Source organism: Equus caballus, chromosome 7 (genome assembly GCF_041296265.1).
Source record: "Equus caballus isolate H_3958 breed thoroughbred chromosome 7, TB-T2T, whole genome shotgun sequence".
Lineage (NCBI taxonomy): Eukaryota > Metazoa > Chordata > Mammalia > Perissodactyla > Equidae > Equus > Equus caballus.
This window is the reverse complement of record NC_091690.1, coordinates 2,023,868-2,034,768: the sequence shown is the minus strand read 5'-3', so window position 1 is coordinate 2,034,768 and position 10,901 is coordinate 2,023,868. Positions and strand designations below refer to the sequence as shown.

At 51.3% G+C, this 10,901-nt stretch overlaps 1 protein-coding gene across 2 annotated transcripts in view; it reads right to left on the bottom strand.

The window, feature by feature from the left end:
* Positions 1-6,408, bottom strand: part of LOC111767407 (zinc finger protein 57) — a 37,997-nt gene extending 31,589 nt beyond the window's left edge. Inside the window, exon 1 of one of the 2 annotated variants that reach the window (XM_005611461.4) lies at positions 6,263-6,408. In XM_005611461.4, coding sequence (XP_005611518.3) covers positions 6,263-6,265 — 3 coding nt within the window. In that variant the 5' untranslated portion in view covers positions 6,266-6,408. The remainder of the gene's footprint in view (positions 1-6,262) is intronic. The other variant, XM_070272447.1, reaches the window with a different exon arrangement.
* Positions 6,409-10,901: the final 4,493 nt, after the last annotated feature.

Below are 10,901 nucleotides of genomic sequence, written 5' to 3'. Positions count from 1 at the left end.
ATAAGCGAGGCCTCCAGCATACATACTGATAATTTAACACCTGCCAGCCACTCCTGCTCTTCGTGGGTGCCCATCTGGGAAGGCCACCTCCAAGCTCACCAATGCCTTAGCTAACACTGTCCCAGCCCAGGAGCTCAATGTTGGAGATGACGAGCCCTCAGACACAGATGCCACAGCCCAAGAGAAGTAGGAGGGAGACAACGCTCCCCAACCTCACTGGACACTGGGACTTTCCCCTCCCAGATCGCCTCCACTTCTGAAAGGAAATGACTGGGGTGCCTGACAGCCTCAAGGCCATGTTGCAAACATGTCTCCAGCCGATTGGCCCTGAGAAGTCTACAGAGACTGTGCTGCTGAAACAGCTAACGGCCTGCCTCATGAACCTTGCCTCAATCAAAACGCTTAGGAGGTCCCCTGCCAACCATATGGCACCACTAGATGTCATTTCACCTTGATGGCAAGCCAAATGATGTGGCCGAAACCACACTAGTCACAACAGGGCACTTCTTCACGTCACCCCGCCTTGACCTGCCTAGACCCCACGGTCAGGGACGTCTGTCTTCTGTGTTCCCTGCCCTGTGTACTGGATTACAGCTTTTGCTTTCTCCCCAGTGTATCCACGAGAGACCCTACTCTCTTACTGTTCTCACCACCACTGCTGGCACCTCCTCCACTCCTCTCCACGTCTTACCCATAAGCTCCTCCCCATTGTACACACGATCCTCTCCCACGCCACAACCAAGTGGGCCAGACCCGACACAACAAATACATGCAGACAAAACTCTGAGAGCAGCCCAAACCTTGCAAGTAAAATGATGTTGGATCTGTGTCCACACAGCGCCAGACCGCCAGTCCCACGTCACTACCTATCCTGCCATTCTTCCCGGTGGTCAGCCCCTTGCACTAGTTCCCTCCAAACTACCCTAAGTCTCATTGAGGCTAAACCGAATCCCTAACCAGGACCCCAAACAGGGCACCTGTGGATAAGCATCCAAATAATGAACCTCAAATGGTGGTACCTTCTCAAGGCTGCCAAGTATACTCCAACACAAAGGCCAGCCCTCACCCTCTGTACGCACTGCCCCCAAATGAATAACACTTCACTGAGATTCTACGGTGGACCTAACTAAGGGCAGGAGCAGGTCCACTTGATCCTGCCAGTCCACGAGGTACCCATGGGGATGTCCCCGTGACTACAGTGTTGCTACCTTAATATCCCACCCCGCTTCTCCCTCCCAGCACTTTTCCACAAGAGACATCCTACTTGAGGACCAAAAGGGCCATTCTTATCCCTGTCCTGTTGGGACTGGCCATCACCAGTGGGCTGGCAGGCACAGGGACGGGTGTGTTAGCCCTAGCCCCAAAAGAGCGAATATTAAAAGAAATCAAGCAATTATCGCCACCCTAAACAACCACAGATAAACACCACCACACACGCTGGGTCTGATGCTGCAACAGCGACTAACACAGATGACGGACAGTCAGTCGGAGTCAGAGTCCTACTGGCTAAACAGGGTGGAGACTGTCCTGTACAGGGCACCTCTTGCTGCATGTACATCAGCAGCTCAAGACAGTACAGGTCAACCCCTACTGTCCCCCACTCCCTGAGGTCGCTGATTTGTTCTCATGGCTTTAGCCATCCACCTGGGGGCAACGGCTGAGACAGGGAGTCTGCTCATCACAGGTTCCATCCTTACTGCCTTGGTTCAATGCGCTTTACGATAGAAAACCATCTGTGTCCATTAACATCTGCCACTCAAGCAACTGCCATTCCTGAAGTCAAGGCATCACAGGACGGACTGCTGAGCGTTTAGCTAAGCTGCTCCATGGTACTGCTGCCTCAGCATCCATTCTGTTTGGCCAAGCTGCCTGCGGGGGGTCCTTGAACTGCCACTCGTCCCTTCCAGGAGTGTGTGCCCCCGACAGCAGCCCCCAGATTCACAAGCAAATGCAAGTCCCTGATATGAACCCCTCAAAGGCCCCCGTGATCAACAGTCGCCCACACTTCTCCCTGTGTGCCCCTCGGAGAAGTTGTTCTTGTGACAAAGACTGTCCGAGTAGATCAGGAAAACAAGGCCCAATTAGATGCTGTCTATAAGAAACCCTCTTTAAATACAAAGATGCAAATAAATTAGAAGTAAAGAGAGAGACAAAGATACGCCACGCTAACACTAATCAAAAGGAAGCTGCAGTAGTCACATTGATTTCACTGAGCAGACTTCAGAAGGATAATCCTCAGGGGTAGAGAGGGGCATTACATAATGACAAAGGGATCATTTCTCCAAGAAGACAGGACAATTCTTAATGTGTATGCACCTAACGAGAGTCAAAATACAAGAGACGGGGCAGGCCCCGTGGCCGAGTGGCTAATGTTCCATGCACTCTGCTTTGGCGGCCCAGGGTTCACTGGTTTGGATCCCACGTGCAGACCTGCTCCACTCACCAGCCATGCTGTGGAGGCACCCCACATGCAAAGTGGAGGAAGACCGGCACAGATGTTAGCTCAGGGCTAATGTTCCTCAAGCAAAAGAAGAGGATTGGCAACAAATGTTAGCTGAGGGCGGATCTTCCTCACACGCAAAAAAAATACAAGACAAGAACTGACAGAAACACAAGGAGAAATAGAGGAACCCACTATTAAAATTGGAGACTTCAACACATCCATATCAGAAACGGACAGGCCCGGGAGGCAAAAAGTGAGTACGAACATAGCGGAACTCCACAGCACCACACAGCAGCTGGATACAATCAACATCTACGGACTGCTTCATCCAACGACAGCAGAACACACATCCTTCTCAAGCGCGCACGGGACATCCACCAACATGGACCTCATTCTGGGCCATAAAACACACCTTAACAACATAAAATGGAACAGAAGTCATACAACGTACACTCTTAGGCCACCATGGAATTAAATTGGAAATGAGTAACACAAAGATGACTGGAGGAGTGACACCAGCATCATGGCGGAGTGAGTCGTTCCCTTTGTCTCTCCCCTCTAAGTTTAAACCAGCTCCCTGCACAGCACACCAGCACGGCTGAGATCCATGCATCTACACATCTGAATGTGGCTGGACTGCACCTCCAGGGGGCAGCGGAACTAGGGAGCAGGCCTTTCCCCCTCCCCTGGTGACGGCAATCCGAAATGCAGACCCTGACACTGGCACAGTCGCCATCCACCACAGGCTGCAAGGGCAAACAGCACCCGTGGCTTGGCCCCTGACCACCCCACCTTGCAGTGGTGGCAGGTGGTGCACATGTCCTGAGGCTTCAGGACACAGAGCGAGGCCAGCAACCCGGCCCCTTCCTTCTCCCCTGACAGTGGCACCAGGCTTTCCAGCAGTAGGGACAGGAGCAAGACATAGATTTCACCGGCAGGAGCAGGCTGCCCTGACCTGAGGTCCCAAAGAGCACACTGGCATGTGCCCGTGACCAGACTGCAGGGCCACCAACACCTGTGGCTTAGCCACTGCCCCTCCTCCAGCAGTGGCAGGTGGCACCTGTGACCTGAGGCTTCAGGAACCACAGCAGAACCTAAGACCCAGCCCCCAGCGGTGGCACACCTGACACCAGCTCTATCAGCAGTGAGGACTGCATATAAGAACCCAGGCCCCTTGGGGCCGGCCCTGTGGCCGAGTGGTTAAGTTCGTGTGCTCTGCTGCAGGTGGCCCAGTGTTTCACTGGTTCGAATCCTGGGCGCAGACATGGCACTGCTCATCAAGCCACGCTGAGGCAGCGTCCCACATGCCACAACTAGAAGGACCCACAACGAAGAATATACAACTATGTACCGTGGGGCTTTGGGGAGAAAAAGGAAAAAATAAAATCTTAAAAAAAAAAAAAAAAAGAACCCAGGCCCCTGACAGCAACGGTGACACCCAGGAACCCAGCACCCCAGACAACCCAGGAGCAGCACAGGTGGTGCACGGGGCAGGAGCACACGAGCCCGGGGAGAGCCAGAGGGGGACCATGAGACTCAGGCAACTCAAGACCCACGACACAGACGGCGCTGAGGAAGTGTGCAAAACACTCTAGCCGCACATGGCTCCTGCTTAGAGCTCTCCACGAAGACAACTCTCGTGCCAGCCACGGAGCTGAGGACGCTGGCTGTGGACTCTTTATTTGCCAGCCATCGAGAGGGCATTATGCACTGGGGTACACCACCCTGGCAGGGCCACACTAAAAACTCAACAACGAGACAACCCTGAAAACAGTCAACAAAGGTGCGGACTATTTGAACAGAGCCCCATTCCCCCACCACGTTTCCTGCCTCTCTCCACTGTCCTGGGGAAAACAGATTCCAACACCCCCCCCCCCCATCAACTAACTCATGTCGCTAGGGCACTTGACTTTTAAAATTCACACTCAGACAAATCCACACTAAATTAAAAGAGATGAGGCATATGTGAGCCACTGATCAATTATATACGAGAGGCTGGCTTCACTTGTGATTTGATCTGTGGTCTGACAGGTAACAGCTTTGACACCCCCACCCCTCTTCCCTGCCTGGTCAACTTCCGGCAAACCAATAAAGAGGCCTAGGAGTGCCACACGTCCTGTGATCCTCGGGGGTGGGAGGGTGAAACCTCACGAACGCCCAGTCCCAGCCCTGGCCACTGCAGAGGCCCCATCCACTGTCTCTGGTCATTTGCAAGAGCTGACACCTGCCACGACCTCCCCAGATTGCCAACTATTTTCTGATCCTCTTGGTGTGTGTGGCATGAGTCTTGACACTGAAGGGGTTCAGAACTGGCCTCTCTAAGATATGCCACATTGGTATGTGAATTACTTTGAGCTGAAGGCACCGGAGACCCTGTGGGAGCAAGAGAAATTTTAACCTCTCCCTTAAAGAATTTAAGTTGGGGGCCTTGCCCATAGGAAGAGTCACCACCACAAATAACTTTTTATGACCTATATGTACGGCAGAGCAAACCTCTAATTACTGAGTGTCTGTTCTTCTCCTCGTCCTATGAGTCACCCTTCTCTGGTCAGAAGCCCCAGGCCCCTATCCCATTCCTTAGCTCAGAAGGGCATATATACCTCCTTTGTGTCTCTGAACCTCTCATGTGCATGGGGTCTTTGAATCTCTTATGCATGTCAGGTTCCTGTACGTACGAAATCAAATCAGGTTTTTCTCCTGTTAATCTGTTTCATGTTGACCTGTTTCTTAGACCGGCCAGAAAAACCTCCAACAGCAGAGCAAAGTTTCTTGGCCCCCCCAAAACATCCAAACCTATTTTGGGTCAGAGGGGTGCGGGGGGAAGGTTTGATTTCATCCCCAAAGGGCAACCACAAAACAGAAGGACACACGTGGAACATGTTTTTGGTGTGAGGAACAGGGCCCAGGATGGGAAATCTGGAGAAGATGAGTGGAAGAGAGATCCAATAACGGTTTTAGAAGCACTTAGAAAACTCTGAAGCCATCACATGGCCACTAGCAGGAGAATCAAGAAAGGAAAATGGTCCAGTCCTATCAGGGTACAGACACGACAGAGCAACAACAGTGAATGCAACTACCACTCCATGGGAAACTAACATATCTGCATGGAGGAAAACTGACATCCAATTGCACACAGTGCGATGCCCTTTGCACTCAAAACAAAACATGCAAAATTAAATGCACTTCTAATTCGCCCGCAGAGAGGAGGCCTGTCTTTGGAGTCATTTCAAGCGGGGCGTCTGTCGCGAAGGCTCCTCCCAGGCCTTGGCCTGGCCGTCCTTACACGGAGGGTCACTTGGGACGTCTGGCAGGGCTGCGTGCATCTTCCTGCCTTTCACCCCATCACTAATGTGGAACAGAGGGCATTCCCACATTGAGCCCCGGAACAACACGAGTCAGCATCTGGGGGCAACGAGCAAACCTGAAAAACTATTCTAACTAGAAGAAAAACGGAATAAGGGTCCGTTACTTTCCGTTTCCTGAAACCTGAGGCCCCAGGGAAGCAGGACCATCAGCGCTGCGCTGGGACCCGCTCTCAGGTCAGGGCGGGCCCACCCCGCGGCCGCCCCGCCGCCCCAGCCCTGACCGCCGGCCGGGGTCGTCCCGTGCCCCTCGGACCCCGCCCAGCCAAGGACTCGGGTGGGACCGGGACCCCCAGGCGCGGTCGGGACACGACGCCGGGACCCACCCCGCGGCCGAGGGCGGGGACTCGCGGGGACCGCGGGGGGCGCGGGGAGACCCAGGCCCGCGGCCGCTTCCAGCCGGTTCCCGCCGGTTCGAACCAGTCGCTCCGGGTCTCGGCCCGGCCCGCGCACTCACCATCTCCGCCCGCTTCGACTCTCCGCGGCCCCGGCAGGTGACAGCGACGGGACGGGACACCTGGGGCCGCGCGGGGCAGGTGAGCAAGGGGACGAGGCCGGACGAGAGCGACGTCCAAGCGGGTGCAAGCGCGCCCGCCCCCGGGCCTGATTGGCCGGTGCTGCAGCCCTCAACATCTTGATTGGATGGAATTCCAGCCACTCCCCCTGCCAGAGACTCCGATTGGACAGTGCTCTGACTCACCCCCGGGGCCTGATTAATAAATTGTCCGTTGATTGAACAGATCCCGGGCGGCCCCAGCGCGGCCTATTTTTCTCCGGGTCCCGCCCCCGTCGCCTCTGATTGGACAGTTACCCAAGGCCCGCCCCTGTCCCTTGATTGAGCGGTTGCTGGGTCGCCCCTGCTCGCCCCGTTGCTGTCCGGTCCCGCCCCCTGTTCTCCCTGATTGGACACTGTTACAACTCGGGGGCGTGCCTGACAGGCGCTGGCGGTGGTCACGTGGCAGGGCCGGGCGGAAGCGCGGGTTCTCGGCCTCAGCGATTCCCTGCGCGGTTGTCTGCCCGGCTCTTCACAGCGCTCGGACTCGCCCGCTCGCGTCGTGGGCTCTGAGCAGAAGCCGCTGCCGGCTGGGTGGACCCAGTCTCGGCCCGCAGCTCGGCAGCCCCATCTGCTTCCTCCTCCTGGACTGGGAAGTCCTGACTCAGTTTCCCTGGAGCGCCCCTTGTCCGGAGCCTGGACAGGATGGGATGGGGGACTGGTAACCGTCAGGGTCGGGGGTCGACCTGGGGGCAGAGTCACCGTAGATCGGTGCCCTTTAAGAACAGACCCTTAACAGTGACGTTGCCGCATGCGAGGCAGGGTCTGGCTGGGTTTTGACATGTGACCTTTGACTCCGAGGGGCCCGGCTTCTGTCCCCTCCCCCAGTTTAGAGTTCAGAACACCGCGGTCCCGGGTCCTCTGCCCCCGTGGGAAGGGGGTCCCCGCGGCCCCAGCCTGCGCAGGACTCATCTCAGCACAGCCACAGTAGGAGATGTTAGAATTGTCATATGTGCGTTTATTTCAAGGAAATTTACGTCGCCATCAGCTGAGATGTAGGTGGTGTTAACCTGAGAATAAAGAGCCAAAAGGAGGGGCAGAAAGGCATTTATTTGGGCATCACAGAATTGCAATTCCAGGAGCACAGATTCAGGTCGAAACCCAAAGACTGTCCCAGTTACATGAGAAGGGCACAGGATTTACAGAAAAAAGGGAGGAAGATGAGGCGAGTTGTAGAGTTCATTGGCGCTAGACGAGTTAGGCCAGGTTTGTCCTTCATTGATTGGTTATCCATTTGGTCAACAGCAAAGTCCAGTTTCATCAGTCCTTACAAACAGGACATTCTTGTCCTTCCTGACTTCTTAGAATGTCGGTGGTTTGGTCCAGTTTGGAAGATAAAGAAAACAAGATGGGGCCAGCCCCGTGGCCAGGTGGTTAGGTTCGTGGACTCTGATTCAGCCGCCCAGGGTTTCTGTTGGTTCGGATCCTGGGCCAGGACCTAGCACGGCTCATCAGGCTGTGCTGAGGCGTCCCACATAGCAGAGCCAGAAGGACCTACAACTGGAATATACAACTGTGTCCTGGGGGGCTTTGGGAAAAAGAAGGGGAAAAAAAAGAGAATTGGCAACAGATGTTAGCTCAGATGCCAATCTTTAAAAAAAAGCAAAGAAAACAAGCTGGGCAAGGCAGTTCCCCTGAAATGGCTGCTCTGGCTCTATTTTAATGTGGCGCCACTCATGTTGTCTTTGACACTTGTGACACACAGAGAAGGGTTTTGGGGGGGCAAGGTTCAACTTGGAGCATGTTGAGATAGAGATGAGAGTAGGAAAAACTAAAGCAGAAAAAAAACCATGTAAGAATGTTATTAGATTTAAAAAGTTTTTAAATAGAATGTTATTAGAATCATCGGTCCCAACAGCCAAAATGTGGAACCGCCACATTGGGGCTAGCTGTTGAATCAGTACAACACAAAAATGGTGTGGTCACAGGGGTAACGATAGGTGAATAAAGTGAATGAAGTGCAAAGCTATGGAAGATTCGAAACATTTCTGAACAAAAGATATTTGATATAAAATGGTACATATAGTTTGATTCTGTTTACATGCCATATAAAACAGGCGACATTATCGCATACATAGGTGATGAAACTATAAAGAAAGAAAAGGAAATTATCTTTTAAAAGATTGGGATATTGTTGGCAGCGAGAGGACGGGGTGGGGCCTCTGATGGGCCCTCAACCCAAGTGGGCTGTGTCTGTGACGGCAGCCTTGTCCAGGTTGGGAGGTCCTGGATGTTTACTCTGTAATGTTTCTGTCAAATGTACGTTTTATGCATCTTTCTGCAGATATATTTTACAGTAAAATGTTAGGATATCGACTAATATAACTCACCAAATGCCATGTTGAAAAAAATCATCTCAAAGTATCACAATAGATGGAGGAAAAGCATTTTATACACGTCAACATTCACCCATGCAAATATTTGGTAATTTAGGAATAGATGAGAACTTTCACCCCCTTTTGAAGGGCATCTTCAAAAACATGTTTATGAAAGAACGCATGTGCAAGTGGTCAAAATTCACTCGTTCAATAATATTATGTACAAAACAAGAATGCCCCGGCCCCAGCCCCCTTCAGCATAGACTATTCATCCAGCCAATGCCACGAGGAACAGGGGTACACATTAGAAAGGAGGAAAAAGTCACTTGTGCCATAGCTGGAACCACTGTGTGTTTACAACCTCCAAAGCATCTAAGGGGAAGCAGAGAAAAAAGATGATCGACAGCTTGTCAGGATGTGAACCCAAGAGAAACATAAACATCATTCCATTTCTAATCACTGTTGAAAAGAAGTTGACCGATTTGAAAGACAACGTGTACGAAAGCACAAAGAAATTATTAAGTACCAAATAAGCCTAATGAAGGCTATAGGGAGAAGCGAGCGTAAAAATTGTAAAATTAGACTGAATGACATCAAAGGAGGCTCAAAGAAAGGCAAACGTGGGGCAGGAGAAAGGAGAGAGCGGTGTCAACACGGTGTCCATATTTAATAGATGTATCGTTTTCACAAAATTCCATTAATACTACCACCAGTCCTTCTTGGAAACCTCACAACCTTGCTTCTAAGTTTTATAAATAAGAACAAATGTTCAGTGACAGCCGTGCTGTTCTGAAGAACGAGGTGGAGGAGCCCTAAAAGGACCAAGCATTAAAACCTGTTATGCCGGGGGCATCATCATGAAAGCACAGAAGTATAGTGGGAGCACGTTCACGGAGGCAAGGACCATTATCACTGAAAACGGAAACTCTGCTACTTTCAACTTCATGGCCTTTCATGTTAACACATTGTCCAGGGACACGTGATTTATCAGAAGCTTCTTCCCAGGTCCAGGACTTGAAAGTGGCTCTGCTGAGAAGCCCCCCGCCCCCCAGCAGACTGTCCTGGGGACCCAGTGAGGGAAGGAAACACACGGATAAACCTTCACGAACTTGGATTTCTTAATGATTTCTTAAACATCACACCAAAAGCAAAAGCAACACAAGGAAAAAATAGATCAATGGACTTCTTCAAAATTAAAATCTTTTGTGCATCGAAGGACACTACACAGAGAGTAAAAGGACACCCCACAGAAAGGAAGAACATATCTGTAAGTCACATATGTGACAAGGTTTTCTTATCCAGAATACACAAAGAACCCTCCCATCTCCACAACAAAAAGGCAAATGACCCAATGAATATATGAGCAAAGGACTTAGACATTTCGCCAAAGATGATCGACAAATGGCCAATAAACACATGAAATAAACACATCACCAGTCATCAGGCAAATGCAAGTCAAAAGCACCAGGAGAGACCAACCACTTCACACCCACGAGGAAGGCTAGAATGAAGAAATCAGAAAACAAGTGTCAAGGCGTTTGTGGGGAACTGGAACCCTTGTACGCTGCCGGCGGGAATGTAAAAGGGTGCGGCCACTGTGGAAAACAGCCTGGCAGGACCTCAAAAAGTGACACACAGAATCACCACGTGACCCAACTATTCCATGGCCACCCACATTGAATCAGATCGTCACGTATGTGTACACACAGTTGAGACACTGTTCAAAATAGCCAAAAGGTGGAAAAGTCGCCAAAGGCCATCAAGGGCTGAATGGAAGAACGAAGTGTAGCACATACAAAGGATGGAATATTATTCAGCCATAAAAAGGAGTGAAGCACTGCCACATGGATGAACCTTGAAAACATTATGCTGTGTGAAAGAAGCCAGACACAACAGGCCACGGAGAGTATGATTCCATTGATGTGAAATAGCCAGAACAGGCAAATCCATAGAGACAGAACGCATTCTGGTGGTGGCGAGAAGGTAGGGTTATCATGGCTATTATGGCCGTTAAATTTGTTTTTAAAATGGAGATATAATTCACGTGCCGTTGATGTTCCCCCTTTAAGTGTAACACGCAGGGGTTTTTTGTACACTCACAAAGCTGTCACCATCAGCATATAATCTGAATCCGGAAATATAGCCTTTCACATTTTCAAAGTTCTCTGAGACTAAAAATCTGATGTGACACAAATTTCCTTGAGTAAAACGCACATCTGCGAATC